This window comes from Diabrotica virgifera, chromosome 8, assembly GCF_917563875.1.
Source record: "Diabrotica virgifera virgifera chromosome 8, PGI_DIABVI_V3a".
In the NCBI taxonomy this organism is placed as follows: Eukaryota; Metazoa; Arthropoda; class Insecta; order Coleoptera; family Chrysomelidae; genus Diabrotica; species Diabrotica virgifera.
Window position 1 is genome coordinate 35,203,023 of NC_065450.1, and position 17,324 is coordinate 35,220,346.

Genomic DNA, 17,324 nt, shown 5'->3' on the forward strand with positions numbered 1-17,324 from the left:
ATCTGATTGGTTCTTTGCTGATTACTATTGTTTTAGTTTGCTATATTATTCTTTTTCTTCTTTAAGTGCCATCTCCGCGGCGGAGGTCGGCAATCATCATAGCTGTTCGTATTTTAGAGACGGCTGTTCTAAAAAGTTCATTTGATGTACATCAGTACAACTCTCTCAGGTTGCGCAGCCACGATATTCTGCGTCTCCCTATGCTTCTCTTTCCTTGAATCTCTCCCTGCATAATCAATTGGAGCAAGCTGTATCTCTCTCCACGTGTAATACGTCCGAGATATTCCAATTTTCTTGTTTTGATGGTATTTAGGATTTCCATTTCTTTATTCATCTTTTTTAGAACCTCTTTGTTTGTGACGTGTTCTGTCCACGATATTTTCAGAATTCTTCTGTACACCCACAGCTCGAATAATTTTAGTTTTTTCATTGATGCAGCATTCAAGGTCCAAGCTTCCATTTCATAAAACAAAGTCGAGAAAACGTAGCACCTAGCCAACCTAACTCTTCTCTTCAACTTCAAATCTCTTGTGCAGTGCACTTTTCTCATTTTGTTAAAATTTGCTCTAGCCTTTTATATTCTGATTTTGATTTCCTGTAAGTAATCTCCTGTGGAGTTGATCATTGTTCCAAGGTATGCGTATTGGTCGACTCGTTCGATATTGGATCCGTTTATGAAGAGATTTTCGTTATTTCTTTGAGTTTTCGATATTCTCATAATCTTTATCTTCTTGACATCCATTGTTAGCTCGTATTCTTCTCCAAACTCTGCTATTCTGGTGACCAGCCTCTGAAGATCCCCAATATGTTCAGCTAAGATGACAGTGGGATATATAATGCGCAATGAACAACGATATGACCTACTTCGGACCATACTTCAGGGTAAAGTGCATGGGAAAAGAGGTCCAGGACGAAGAAGAATATCCTGGCTCTATAACCTGCGAAAGTGGTTTAACTTAACCACTACCGGACTTTTCAGGGCAGCAGTCAACAAAGTTAGAATAGCCATGTTAGTGTCCAACATCCGTAACGGATAGGTACCATAAGAAGAAGAAGATGACAGTGTCATCCGCATATCTAATTTTGTTAATGGGACTCCATTTACCTTTATTCCAGCTGTTTCACCTTCAAGAGCTTTTTTCAAGATCTCTTCCGAGTAGGTATTAAAAAGAATTGGCGACAACACGCATCCCTGTCTCACTCCACGTCTGATTTCAATTTCCTCTGACAGCTGGTCGTTAACACGTACTTTTGCTCGTTATTTATAGTATAAATTCGATATAATCCTGAGGTCATTGTAGCCAACTTCTTTGATTCCAGGACATGCATTAATTGTTCATGTCGTACTTTGTCGAATGCTTTATTATAGTCAATAAAACACGCATATATATCTTGATTGACGTCCAGGCACCTTTGTATAAGTATGTTAAGTGAAAAAATAGCTTCACGAGTTCCCAGGCCTTTGCGAAACCCAAACTGTGTATCATTAATGTCTATGTCCAGTTTATGATATATTCGGTTATGGATGACTTTCAGTAGCAACTTTAGCACATGGGACATCAAACTAATGGTGCGGTAGTCGCCGCATTCTCTTGCGTTTTTCTTTTTAGGGGGGCAAATAAAGATCGGCGTCAACCATTCTTTGGGTAATGTGCCAGAGCTATAAATTTTGTTCAAGAGTACCACTAAAATATCATTATGCTGCTCATTTATAATTTTTAAAAGGTCGATAGGAAGCATGTCAGGCCCTGGGCTTTTCCTGTTCTTCATGGTTTTTAACGCATGTATTATTCCTTCCTTTGTAATATCTGGACCTAGTTCTCCTGAAGTAAGTTCTATGTGTTCCAGGTACCCTCTTTCATCATCGAACAGTTCATAGATGTATTCTGCCCAACGTTGTATTTTCTCATCGGTCCCTGTTATAGCAACCCCGTGTCTATCCAGAAGTGCAGTGAGATTTTGCTTTCTTAGTCCAGCCATTTCTTTGACTTTCCTATGTAGGTTAAATAGATCGTATCTTTTTTGGAGGTCCTCGATCTCTTTGCATTTCTCTTCAAAGTGTTTTTCTTTTGCCTCTTTTATCATCTTCCTTATCTCGTGGTTAATCTCCCTGTATTTATTGTCATCTTTGTTCTTATATTGTCTCCGTTGTTCCATCATATTCAGTACCTCGTCGGTCATCTATTCCTCTTTTCTCTTTGTGGAAGTCTTTAGTATATCTTTACAAGGTTCTGGTTTGCAATGTTTTAGTTGTTCCCAGTGCTCGTCAATGTCATTGGTGTCTATGTTCAGCTGTCCAGAGTTCGTATGCAGTTCGTGTTGAAGACATTCTTTTACGTTGGCTTATGTCTATTGTAGCAGTTCTCTAATGTCTTTTAATATTTTTAAGTGTGAGTGTAATTTTGGCGATAAGTGGGTTGTGATCTGAGGCCACGTCTACGTGGCTCCATTATTGAGATTGTAATATTAAATTATTTTGCTCTTATGCTAAATATGTGGACTAGTATTTGCAGAGTATAATCATCTTGAGCTATCAATATTGCGTCATCTGAGTAACAGACTATTTTACTTCTTTGTTTTCTACTCTGTATTGCCACTTTTGACGATTTCATCGATGATTAAATTGAAGAGCACAAGGCTCAATGAGTCTTATTTCGCTGCCTATGTATATAGGTTATTTTTAAGTTTTCCACTTATTCTGACTTTAATTATGTTGTTTTAGCAGATGTTTTCAATAATTTTTACGACATTTAGGAGAACTTCTCTACTATACAGAAGATGGATTACATCTTTGAGTATTACTATGTCAAATAGTTTTTTAGTCTACGACGAGTAGCGCTTTCTAAAACTTGCAAAAAAGAATGATAAATTAGAAAAGGCTAGGGGAAATCTAAAATTGCATTCCACTACCTGTCTATCTATCTAGGTAAAATTTCATCGAATCTTGGTTCCCTGTACCTACGTAAGAGATTGATGGTCACCTCTGAAATGAATTGAAATATAAACTGTCTTTAATTTTCATTTTCTAGTAGTTTTACTCCTATCTGAATAAAGGGAACCAAAATTTGATGGAATTTTACCGCCTAGATAAATAGACAGGTAGTGAAATGCAATTTTAGATTCCCCCTAATCTTCTTCTAATTTATCATTCATTTCCTTCTTTGCAAGTTTTATAATGCACGAGTTTGGGTTTGCATCACCAGAGCATGGTTCCAGTAGAAGTCTTTAGATCTCCGGGTCTAAAACTCCGAACTGTTATAAAACAAAACCTATAATGTATATTTTGCAAATTCGAAAGTGAATGGGTGAATAGAGTTTTCGGGACGTGAGGGGCTTGTATGACATATACATATTTATGATTATAGCAAATGTATAGATAAGATCATTTTTCTACAACCACTATTCAAAGTGCACTTTTCTGCACCGTTTTATGTTAGCAAACTTGATATTTTCTCACAGTATAAGATATTTGACATTAGTGTGCAGAAAAGTGACGTTTCTGTGCCGCAAAGTGACGTTTCTGTGCCGCAAAGTTCTTTTCTGCACAGTTGACTACCTCATTCTGAGTAACGTTATATTCTGTTTACATCCGTGGACTACCGCATTCTGAGTAACGTTATATTCTGTTTACATCCGTGGTTAAACTTTAGACAAATATATAACCTATAAGACAATTATTATATTTAACTATAGCATAGAAACTAAATTATGGATGTTACTGTTTTATTTTACAATTTTATTCTTATTAAACATTTTATAATTATCAAATAACCAATAAGGATTTAGCAACCTGTGCAAGAGACGTCGAATGAAGTAGGTTTTGTGTAAATCCGTGACTGCATAAATATAATGTCAATAATGTGTAATAATTGTTTAAATTTAAACAAATTAAGGCAGTGCATTAATTTTTTAACTGATTTCTGTGCAATTTATTTAGGTATAAGGAATTTAAATTGATTAATAGGTATTAATTAAATACAGTTTAAAATTTATCACATAGGTACCTATTATAATTAATCGTCGTTTGGAAATTGTGATTTTTATTTTTAGGAAAAACTGGGCTTGTAGAAAAAGGATAGTGTGAAACACGTGCAGAAAGGTAATTTCTCACTCGTTTGAATTGCGGCACTCGCTTGCGCTCGTACCGCAACTTTTCAAACTCGTGAGAAATTAGTACCTTTCTGCACTTGTTGCACAATATACTATTTTCTACGGGCGTGCAAAAATGTCTACTTTCGCGCACGCATTTTAGTTTAGAAAGTTTCACTTTTCCGCACGCGTGTTACTTTTCCACACGCGTGTTACTTTTCCGCACGCGGTTTTTACTTTTTCGCACGCGTGTTAATTTAGATATGTTAATATGGCCTTAAAGTAATTATAATACATGCAATAAACTAATATTTAGACATTATTTACTAATTTATTTCAATTATACCTTATTGTGTTCCAGTTTTAATGAAATTAACGCGACAATTCGATGAAATAAAATCTAACAGTCGTTTTGAATCATCGTCATGGAAACCAAGATCGTCGTCATGCTAACTAATTATATTGAAAGTTTGGTTTTGACAACCTTGTCAAAGAATTAATTTGTGTATGTATTTTCATATTAATTAAATTAATTGATTAAGATTTGGTAATTTTTTAAAGACTCTTAGAAAAAATATTATTTCTAACTCTTGCAGAAAGTCTCTTTTCCGCACTCGACTGCTTGCCGAACTCCCGCTTCGCGTCGTTCGGCAAACTGGAAAATAACTATTTTGATACACTAAAACAATAAAACACTAAAACAGTATAAAATAAACAATATTATTACTAAATAAATATTAGCTAATGAGCAAGTGGAACCTTAATGGTAGTATGTAGCTGGGGCAACAGCTTAGGATGGGGGCAACAGCTTAAGGATGGCTTTGGCAGGTTGAGCATGGTTGGCATGGCCAGATCTTTCAACAACGGAGTTGAAACCACTGTGTTTTTCTACACTGTATTTGACGTTTCTGATGGTTCCATCAGTTTCGTGCAATGAGTATCCTCCGTGAGTAACATCACCGTCGCGGGTTTCTTTGTGTGAAAAGAACCATGAAAGAATCTCTGATCAGGTGCGAAAGGAAGTTATGGTTATACTCCAGGGAAATAAGGCAAAAATATACCATTTTCGGGACACTTGAGCAACCAGCTTGCAAATGGGTTTTTTTGGGTACTATATACCTAATACATTATACATACAAAAATGCCCGTCACAGTTCGAACGAGAAATTTAGTTATTAACAAATAAGTGTCAAAAATGGCAGTTTTTTCGTTTAAATCGCTACGGGTAAAAATAGGGTAATTAATAGTACATTGTTTACCGGGTAGGAAAAGCTTAACATTCCTGGACGACTGTGAAGATTGCTAAGTCGAGGCGCAAGCCGAGACTTAGCAACACAGAGTCCAGGAATGTGGCTTTTCCTACGAGGTAAACATACTATTTTTCCGCAAATCGTTTAAAATTCGACAGATATTGATTGATTTAAAAAAAAACGCGATAATTTTATTCCCAAATAAATGGTGCTTTGAAATCCCTAATAAAATTACTTGGGTTACTATGGAAACGTATTGAGGTTGAATTATCATTTATGTAGAACACTAACAACTGTACGGAAATATCATTTCCTTACAGTAAGGAAATGACATTTCCTTACAGTAAGGAAGTCCTGACTTTTTCTTCAAGAAATTTTGACAGGAATGTCAAAATTTCCTGGCGATTTGCGGAAAATATCTTATTTATACTGTTATTCTTTTAGTAGATGAGCCAAGGTTTAAAATGGCAGTTTTTGAATTTCGGTTCGATCATTTGTTGCTTCAGAAATTGCAAAATAAAACTAAAATTTCGAAAATAAAAAAATTGCTAGAACTTTTGTGAAAATGACCTTAAGAATTTCATATTGCACAAAAAGTTGAAACAGACAGTTCGTATAATGTACAAAAAAATTTAAGACGATTCGTCAATTAGTTTAAATTTTATTCTATTTGTTTATCTCAATGAGCTTTTTCTTCGGAATATTGTTGTTCAGAAAATAGTAACGTAATTGCAATTTTGTGAAAACCACATGAAAGAAGAAAAGTCATGTTTTCAAAGTACTTTAAAAAAATTATTAAAAAGTCATTTTTATCATTCCGAAAACATTTTACTAAAGTAGGGTCATTTTTAGTTCATAAACAATTTGAACAACTTTATTAATATTGACTGTAGATTAAAACTACTTTGGGATTTGAAAAGCTGGTATTTTTATACGAATTTTTAAAAGAACAATTTTTGCCTAGGTTAATTACAGTCAAAGTTAGCCACTTTTTTTATTTAATTGACAGCTACTTTGTTTATAACAATTAAGCAACCCAACTAGCGCCATTTCGAAGTTGACAACATTTCAAAATGTTAGGGGGAGTTCCCCTTAACACTCATGGATATGAAAAATAGATTACGACCGATTCTAAGACCTACCGAATATACATATATAATTTCATCAAAATCGGTCGAGCGGTCTCGGAGGAGTATGAGAACTAACACTGTGACAAGAGAATTTTATAGATGTAAATATATAGATGGGTATTAACAAATAGGGGTTGGTGATGGAAAAGTGTAAATTAAGGGTTGTATGTATTTTTTAATCCTACATCATATAAAATTAAGATAGACAATTTTGTCCAAAAAAAATTTAAAAAAATGTCTGGGAGGCAACCTCCCTTATAACTTATGGGTATGAAAAAGAGATTAGAACCTATTCTCAGTCCCATAGGATATACTTATAAAATTTCATAAAAATCGGCCAAGCCGTTTCGGAGTAGTATGGTAACTAAGACTGTTACAGGAGAATTTTATGTATATTGAAGTAACTGTGAATTAAATAATAAAAGTGGCTAACTTTGACCGTAATTAACATAGGCGAAAAGTTTTTTTTAAATTTGTGTAAAAATACCAGCTTTTGAAATTCCAAGGTAAATTTACTCTACAGTCAATATTAACAAAGCTATTCCAATTGTTTTCAAGCCAAAAATGACTCTACTTTAGTAAAATGTTTTCGTAGTGACAAAAATTACTTTTTAATGATTTTCTTCAATAATTTGAAAACAAGACTCTTGTTCTTTCATGTGGTTTTCACAGAATTTCTATATAATTATTATTTTCTGAACAATAACATTACAAAAAAAAGCTCTTTGGGATAAACAAATTGAATAAAATTTAAACTAATTGACGAATCGTCTTAAAATTTTTTCTGCAGTATATGAACTCCTTGACTCAACACTTTGTGAAATATAAAAGTCGTAAGGTCACTTTCGCGAAAGTTATAGCAAATTTTTTATTTTCGAAATTTTAGTTTTATTTTGCAATTTTCGAAGCAACAAATAATCGGACCGAAATAAAAAAACTGCCGTTTTAAACATTGGCTCATCTACTAAAAGAAGAATACTATAAATAAGATATTTAATTACCCTATTTTTACCTGTAGCGAGTTAAACGAAAAAACTGCCATTTTTGACCCTTATTAATAACTAAAATTCTCGTCCGAACTGTGACGCGCATTTTTGTATGTATAATGTATTAGGTATATAGTACCCAAAAAACCCATTTGCAACCTGGCTGCTCAAGTGTCCCGACAAAAAGCTTATTTCCCTAGAGTATTATGTAGGAACGGGATAAAGTTCTGGATGTAAGTAAAACCACCAAACCCAATAATTACTCGATTTAAATGACGTAAAATGTGTGGTGGACTTCTGACTTGACTTTTACTGAGTAGGGATGGCGGTTTTTGGTACAATACAGGTTTTTTTACTTACGGTTTAACCTGGCGGTTATAACTGGTCAAAAACACCGGTTGTCCAAAAACCGGTGTTCGATTTTTTTAAGTCTTAGGCCCTTTAGTCAATACCCTTTAGTTTAGAATATTACTTTTATATGCACTTTGGTTTGCGATACTCCACCAGAATCAGTATCAATATTATCGATGTCGATACTATTGAAAGAATATATTCATACCAAGATAATTAATCTATAATATAAACGGTTCAGGATGTCCTGTAGTAGGGCATATCTGGATTCATTTCAAATAATATGTTGGAGACATTTTCTTAAGTATTTTACGATATACCAAAATCTCAAATGATTCCAATTTTCCGTACATATCTTCGTTCGTAGTACCTTACTCCTTAAGAGGTATTGAATGTTGTGTGTGTGTGTATGCTCCTCAAACAGGTCTGGGTGAGAATGAAAGAAGAGCTTTCTATGACCAATTAGGAGACGTAATGAGTGATATTCCAGCAGAGGAGAAAGTTATAATAGGAGGTGATTTCAATGCACATGTGGGCCAAGCCAAGACAGGATATGAATCAATACATGGGGGATTAGGCTTTGGAACTAGAAATGAAGCTGGAGGTGACATACTAGAATTAGCAACAGCATTGGATATGGCGATTGTTAACATATTCTTTAAAAAGAGAGAAACTCAACTTATTACCTAAAAAAGTGGACAACATCAATCCCAAATAGACTACTTCATGATAAGGAAAGAAGACATACGTGAATGCAAGGACTGCAAGGTAATAGTTAGTGAGACAGTAAGCCAACAACATAAGCTGATGGGTCTGGACATCGAAGTAAAAAGCGAAACTAAACAAAAATATCGGAGAGGATCACAAAAAATTTAGTGGTGGATGTTAAAAGATGAGAAGGAATGTCTATTCAGGGAAAGAATAGTAGAAAAAATATGTTGGAACATGAAAGGAAGCCCTAACACAATTTGGAGAAAAATTGCCAATATTATTAGAGAGACGGCTATTGAAATACTTGGGAAAACGTCAGGAAAGAAGTTTGAGAATAAAGAGACTTATATCTTCAAAATTATATGGTCGCCAAAAAGGAAGCGAAAGTAGCAGTAGCAAAAGCAGAAGCGTATTCAAACCTATACGATCAACTTGATACCAGGGAAGGCGAAGCAAAGATATTTAAAATAGCCAAACAGAGAGCAAAGAAAGCAAGAGATTTTAATCAGATTAGATGTATCCGAGATGAAAATAATAAAATACTAATTCACGAAAAGGATGTCAAAAAGAGATGGAGAAAGTATTTTGACAGTTTATTAAATGAAGAATTTGACAGAGAGCCTGTGGAGTTAACAAAGACAGTAACAGCAATGGTTACCAGAATAACAAACGAGGAAGTGGCTCAAGCGCTTCAAAAAAATAAAGAAAGGAAAAGCAGTCGGACCAGATGATATTCCTGGGGAAGTATGGAGAGCATTGGGAGAGACAGGAATAAGTTGGCTAGCAGGTCTATTTAATAGAATTATGGAAGTTGGACAAATGCCAGACGAATGGAGAAGCAGTATATTAGTACCTGTCTACAAAAACAAGGGAGACATACAACAATGCACAAACTACAGGGCTATAAAACTACTTAGCCACATCATGAAAATATGGGAGAGAGTAATTGATAGACGGATACGTGAAGAAACCGAAATATCCGATAATCAATTTGGTTTTATGCAGGGCAGATCAACAACAGATGCAATTTTCATTGTAAGGCAACTGATGGAAAAATACAGGAATAAAGAGACCAACGCTCATATGGTATTCATTGATCTTGAGAAAGCATATGATAGAGTTCCTCGAGAGATTCTGTGGTGGGCACTCAATAAGAAAGGAGTCCCTGGCGAATATGTAAAAATTGTGAGAGATATGTATGAGGGAGTAACGACTAGTGTTAGAACAGGTGTGGGAGAGACTGATAAATTTCAGGTGAAAGTAGGATTGCATCAAGGCTCGGTGCTTAGTCCTTATTTATTCTCTTTAGTTTTGGACCAGATAACAGCGAAACTACAGGGTAGTGTTCCATGGTGCCTAATGTATGCTGGTGATGTAGTCTTAATAGGAAATAGTGAAAGAGGCTTAGAACAAAAACTTGAACAGTGGACACAAGCTCTGGAGGAAAAAGGTTTAAAACTTAGTAGGACAAAAACAGAGTTTTTGGAATGTTCATTTAAAGATGGAGTTACTACAAATAAAATGGTATTTTTGGATGGTGAAATGATTGTGAAAAGCAATAGTTTTAAGTACCTAGGATCGGTATTACAGAGTAATGGAGAAATAGATGGAGATGCATGCAGTAGAATTAGGGCTGGATGGATGAAGTGGAAAGAAGCGAGTGGTGTGTTGTGTGACAGAAAAATTCCAATGAAACTGAAGGGAAAATTCTATAAAACAGCCATAAGACCGGCTATGATGCACAGAACTGAATGTTTAGCAGTGAAAAAGAAAGAGGAACAACGAATGCATGTGGCGGAAATGAGATCGCTTAGATGGATGAGTGGAGTAACAAAGAAGGATAAAATTAGAAATAAGTATATTAGGGGAAGCCTAGTGTGGCACCAATTGATGCCAAAATGAGAGAGCACAGGTTGAGATGGTTTCGTCATGTTCAACGTCGAGACGTTAATCACCCAATACGAAGAATAGCTGAAGTGCAGATTCCTGGAAGGAGTAGGAAAGGAAGGATGGGATTAACATTGATATGACCCAAGATAGAATTGTGTGGAGAAATGCAATTAGGGAAGCCGACCCCGCATAGGGATAAGGCAAAGAGAACGATGATGATAATGATCTTCGTTCGTAGTACCTCTTACCAAGAGCTAGCTTGTGGCTCTTGAGGGATTTGAACGTGGATTTAGCTTTTCCGATGGCGCACTTATATCCTGGTTGTTGGTCCATTCTTCATTCATTATGGTGCCGAGATTGCTGTAGTTCATCACTCTTTCTACTGGCGTTTGGTTGACATAAACTGAACCTTCTGTGATCTTTATCTTGATAATTACCATGAATTTTGTGCTCTATATTTACAGTAATCTACAAGTTTGGCACTCTGACGAAAAGACGGTCGATCTCTACTAGTCAACTCCGTATGTCAATATGCAGCCAATACTAGGTTTGAAGAATAATATTCTATGTACAGAGGTAACTTATCAGGTTTTTCACCGGTTATTACTTTAAAAAGGAAAAAATCAATTCAAACCGGGACAAAAAAAAACAAACGGGAAAACCGATTATTGCGGAGTAAGAAAACCGGTTTTAGGTTATAACCGGTAGATTTTTCCCATCCCTATTACTGAGCACTCTAAACTGATTCTATTACCATTTTTTTTCAATATTGTTTGTCACACTTTTGGGGTATAAATGAACTATTCAAAGACTTACAATTTTAATTTGACTAGATGCTCGTTCTGGATTGAGTGTATTCAACGTTGATACTAACTGGGTCGAGTGGTTGGATGCTGGATGCTCTTTTTGGATTGAGTGCATTGAATATTGATACTAACTGGATCGAGTGACTAGATTTATTTGCTTTTCATCCGGGTGTAGTGTTGGGTCTAGGCCTGGGTGCAGGAGCTTAGAATGGACTGTAGTTTTAGGTTGCAATATGGTTTGTCTTTTCTTCTCTGATAGACTTCTGAGAGAGAAGTTCTGGTCAAATGCGAAAAGTTTTTAGGTGAACGGGTGAATACAATTTTCCGGAAAGTGTTGGGCTTGTATGAATTATACATATTTATGATCATACCAAATTGGTAGATCATTTATGGTATACTTAAGATGTAAATAAATAAAAACATTGATATGGTAATGCAAAAACATTTATTAACAAATAAATAAAATATAACAGTATAAAGTAAACAATACTATTACTAAATAAATATTAACTAATGAGCAAGTGAAACCTTAATGGTAGTATGATGGAGCTGGGGCAACAGCTTTAAGAATGACTTTGGTAGGTTGAGCATGGTTGGCATGGCCAGATCTTTCAACAACGGCGTTGAAACCACTGTGTTTGTCTACGCTGTATTTGACGGTTCTGACGGTTCCATCAGCTTCGTGCAATGAGTATTCTCCGTGAGTAACATCACCATCACGAACTTCTTTGTGTGAGTGGATGTCACCAGTATGGTGGTCTTCTACTCCATAGGCGAATTCGTATTTGGGGTGAGCCTAAACCAAAACAAATATTAAATAAACTAGTATTTAAATCTAGAGCAACTTAATGAAAATCTTAATGAAGAGACTAAAACCTAATATTGATTTCTGCTAGTCCAATAACAGGCAGGCTTCAGAGTAAGATATAGCACAAACAACCATTTGCATACCATAAAAATACTAATTGAAAGATGTATTGAGTCCAACATACCACTTGTTCTTGCATTTGTCGATTATAAGAAAGTTTTTGATTCTGTAGAGTTTGAAACAGTACTGGAAGCACTGAGGTAAAGCCAAATAGATTACAAGTATCTCACTAATCAAAAACATCTATGAAAATGCTTCATCAAGTATACAACTACATAAATACACAGAAAAATTCAGCTTAGGTCGAGGAGTAAAAAAAGAAGACAATATTTCACCAAAAATTGTTCACGGCAGTTCTAGAGTCAATATTTAAGAACACTCAGTGGCAAGATATAGGCGTAAATATAGATAGAGAAATATTAGATCATCTGAGGTTTGCAGATGAAGTTCTATTAATCGCAGACATCTTAAAAGATAAAGTTTCTATGGTACAGATAAAACCATAATCAAACACAGCGAATAGACTTGAAATGGACAGCTTTTGGCAAACTAGCCATATTCTAAAAAGTGAAATTCCCATGTGCCTCAAGAGAAAGGTTTATAACCAATATGTTTTGCCGTACAAACGCATGGAGCAGAGACTTCAATAACGCTGACGCAAAAATCAGCAAATAAACTCAGAGTTACACAACGAGTCATGTAACGTGCAATACTGGACGTGAGCCTTTGAGACCTCATTACAAACCCACAAATCAGACAAAGAACAGGAGTTAAAGACGTCATCGAAAGAATCACGACGCTTTAGTGGAACTGGGCAAGGTACTTCGCTAGAACAGAAGATGGACAATGGAGAATATGAATCATGGAATGAAGACCCAGAAACTATAATAGAAGATAATGTCGATCACCGACTAGATGGAGCGACGACTTAAAAAGAGTACCGCGAAACTGACTACAAACGGCCCAGTGGAGAGAACACTGGAAATAATTGAGGGAGGCCTATATCCAGCAGTGGACCTGTTTGACTGATTGATGATGATGAACTGTAAGATTAATATTATTAACAATTTATAAAGGATAACTTACGTATTCTTCTTCATGGTGGCTGTATCCTCCATGGCTGTATCCTCCGTGGTTGTATGCTGGAGCAACTTGAGCATAAGCAACTGGAGCTACGGCAACTTTGGCAGGGGCTTTAATGAGCAGGGGAGCAGCAATTTTAGCTGCAGGGGCAGCATAGTGTGCAACAGGGGCAGAGTGTTGATTGTAGTATCCATTGTCACTGCCGAAGCTCAAGCTTGAGTAAGAGCTGGCACCATGGGAAGGTCCTGAGCTTTTAAGGAGAACAGGAGCAGCTACTTTGATGGCTGGAGCAGCATAATGGGCTACTGGAGCGGGAGCGGCATACTGGGCTACTGGTGCGGGAGCTGCGTAGTGGGAAACTGGCGAGGGAGCGGAGTAGTGGGCGATTGGAGCGGCGTATCCGTGGGAAGGAGCTGGGTGCGCGGACTGAATGTGCTGGACTGAGTTGTGGTTGTCGTTGAAGACGATGGAGGATGTTGCGGCATGGCCGTCATACCGGATAGCTTGAGCACAAGCTACTAAGAGAGTAAGGGTGACTACCTGTAAAGAAAGAAATTTATTTAGTTAATAACAATTATTATCTACCGACAGTACTTATTGAATAGGAACACCAATAAAAACGTAAAGTATTCTGCTTTTAATATAACAAACATAGCCGTACGTCTCGTATTACCTATTGTACAAAAATTTAAACGTCTTATAGTAGGTACAGTCAAAGTTTAATAGAAAAATCTAACAAGAAATCATGATATGAAGAGGAAACTAATTTTTGCATGGTTCGAACAAACATTGATTAGAAGATTTTGGAAAATCGGAGTTATTTTTTAAATGTGGTCATCTCTTTATTTTCACATTATATTATTTTTTGGACTTTTAAGGAAAATATAGAATGAATAAATGACTTTTTTATTAAACAATATAAAATTTAATAACTTATTAAATATGAATTAAATAGAATACGCGAAGAAATAGTTAGTGGAAAAAATAGAGAATAGAAACAAATGTTCATATGGTACTCCAAGAAATATGGTATCATATGGTATCTTAAGAAAGCTCTTTTTTTTATAAATATAAGTCTTACTAAAACTGCTGGGATGGGTCCTTGCCGATTTTTTAGATGTAGTTGAAAAGAGCTCACTGTATTATAATTCCCCGCATGGAATCTGGACCAAACGTCCGACCGTAACCAGCTGTCTACCAAGTAAAATAACATAAAAACATTTTCAGGAACGAAACTTTAGGCGTACTTAGGTAGTCTTTTAATATAAAAGAAAAACCTCTTGACAAATACACAGGTACATTTACTCAAAAACGAAAGAAACAAAGACAGACGCAAACACAAAATTACAGACCAAAAGGCTGTTACCACGTCCCTATAAACAGCTCACCAAAATAATTACCAATAAATCTTCAAATAAGTTCGATAGTTATCACCCTCGTGGATCAGTTTCGTAGACCTTAAGAAGGAATTGGACAGGGTCAAATTAAAGTTGGTTATCCATTTATTGTACCCAAGAGAGGGAATAATTAGAACGATCGAAAATATCACCCGTGTTGAGCTGCCCCCCCCCCCCACTTGCAAAAATTAAAAAACAAATAGCCCTGATTTATGAGCTATTTATGAGCTCTCATATTCCGCAAACTAAAAATTTTGAGCTCGTTCCACTGAGCAGGAATTTAATACCCTAGTGGGGGGGGGGGCTGAGTCAGCCCCCCCCACTACTTAAAAATAGGAATATTGAATCGGTTTTTGCGGCAGAATTACGAGCTATTTATGAGCTCTTGAAATTATATAGTTTCGATTTTTGAGCTCATCCCCTTCACCCCCAAACAACCCTTTAATTGATTTAACTTAAGAGAAAGATGCTGAGAAAACTTAAAATATATCGTATTGCGGATATAATTCATATAGCTTATATACTCTAAGAATAAACTATTAAATCAAGAGCATTTCAATTATTGAGCTACAACCCCTTCGCAAGAAAACCACCCTATCTTCCCGGCTTAAGAGAAAGTTGTACTTAAAATGCATTAAACTAATTATTTGGCGACTACATATCATTTAATAATTTATAAGCTTCCAAATTACGCGCATTTAGATCAGTAGATTGCAATTTATTTTGTATAGTGCAGTAACTGAAAGTAAAAATCAATGATTACCTTCAATTTCGTTGAACCTTCATAGATTTTCACGAAAATTGGTCAGTAGTTAGAGGATACGTCAAGAAACAAAGGTGACATGGTTCCACCTTGCGCCTTTACCCTGAGGGTGGATACCGCCCCTTCTCGGGGGTGAAAATTATTTTATAAAAAATAAATGCACAAATCAATAAAAGAACAAATTAAAAGCAAAATTTATTATATAAAGTTAATAAAATAAGTCAATACTTTTTAAGTTATTAAAGATCAAAGATTTTAATTATTTGTGAAAAAAATGCATGTTTTGAAAATGTTTTTTGTAAATCACTGAAAAACTTTAAGTTTTTACAAAAAAGTTAATAGTAGTTTAATTCGTATAGCTTATATTCTAAGAATAAACTCTTAAATCACGCGTCTTTCGATTATAGAGCTACAACCCCTTCGCAAGAAAACGACCCCATATTCCCGGCTTAAGAGAAAGTTGTTCTTAAAATAATTTAAATTAATTATTTGGCGACTACATATCGTTTAATAATTTATGAGCTTGCAAAATATACGCATCTCAATTATTGAATTGCCATTTTCTTTCTATAGTGCAGTCACTGAAGGAAAAAATCAACTAGTACCTTCGATTTCGGTAAATCTCCATTTATTTTCACGAATTGACAATAACAACTTGGGGTTTTAGCCTGGGGTATATGTCACCCCTTCTCGGGAGTGAAAATTACTTTATTAAAAATAACCCCACAAATCTAGAGAGGGACAAATTGTAAGCAAAATTTGTTATATAATGTGATTAAAATAAATCAATACTTTTTGAGTTATTAAAGATCAAATATTTTAATTTTTGGAAAGAAAATGCATGCTTTAGAGCGATTTTTCATAAATGACTCAAAAACTGTAAGTTTTTACAAAAAAGTTTTCATCACTAAAATTGAAGCTAATATAAAATATAATAAATTGCTTACTTGAAAAACCCTTTAATGTTAATTTAAAGTAAGTTATTGGTAATTAAATGTATATTTTTTTCCGCAACTGTTAAAATCTAAGGGTTCAAGCTTAAATAACGGGAAAGGGATGCATTTTATAACACTTAGGTACTAAATACTTGTCAAAGTACTTAGAAATACCTATGAAAAATAAGATGCAGAAAAAGTTGATAGTATCAAAATCCGCTCACCAATTTTCGTGAAAATGAATGGAGATTTACCGAAATCGAAGGTACTAGTTGATTTTTACCTTCAGTGACTGCACTATAGAAAGAAAATGGCAATTCAATAATTGAGATGCGTATATTTTGCAAGCTCATAAATTATTAAACGATATGTAGTCGCCAAATAATTAATTTAAATTATTTTAAGAACAACTCTCTCTTAAGCCGGGAATATGGGGTCGTTTTCTTGCGAAGGGGTTGTAGCTCTATAATCGAAAGACGCGTGATTTAAGAGTTTATTCTTAGAATATAAGCTATACGAATTAAACTACTATTAACTTTTTTGTAAAAACTTAAAGTTTTTCAGTGATTTACAAAAAACCTTTTCAAAACATGCATTTTTTTCACAAATAATTAAAATCTTTGATCTTTAATAACTTAAAAAGTATTGACTTATTTTATTAACTTTACATAATAAATTTTGCTTTTAATTTGTTCTTTTATTGATTTGTGCATTTATTTTTTATAAAATAATTTTCACCCCCGAGAAGGGGCGGTATCCACCCTCAGGGTAAAGGCGCAAGGTGGAACCATGTCACCTTTGTTTCTTGACGTATCCTCTAACCACTGACCAATTTTCGTGAAAATCGATGAAGGTTCACCGAAATTGAAGGTAATCGTTGATTTTTACCTTCAGTGACTGCACTATACAAAATAAATTGCAATTTACTGATCTAAATGCGCGTAATTTGGAAGCTTATAAATTATTAAATGATATGTAGTCACCAAATAATTAGTTTAACGCATTTTAAATACAACTTTCTCTTAAGCCCGGAAGATAGGGTGGTTTTCTGGCGAAGGGGTTGTA

At 35.0% G+C, this 17,324-nt stretch overlaps 1 protein-coding gene across 1 annotated transcript in view; it reads right to left on the bottom strand.

Annotated features, from left to right (window-relative positions):
- The window catches only part of LOC114338529 (uncharacterized), a 107,690-nt gene that overhangs the window by 83,531 nt on the left and 6,835 nt on the right, over nt 1-17,324 (bottom strand). Inside the window, exons 2-3 of the mRNA XM_050658973.1 lie at nt 13,168-13,704; nt 11,746-12,009 (exon numbers count right to left, since the gene is read on the bottom strand). Of these exons, the coding sequence (XP_050514930.1) occupies nt 11,746-12,009; nt 13,168-13,704 (801 nt within the window). The remainder of the gene's footprint in view (nt 1-11,745; nt 12,010-13,167; nt 13,705-17,324) is intronic.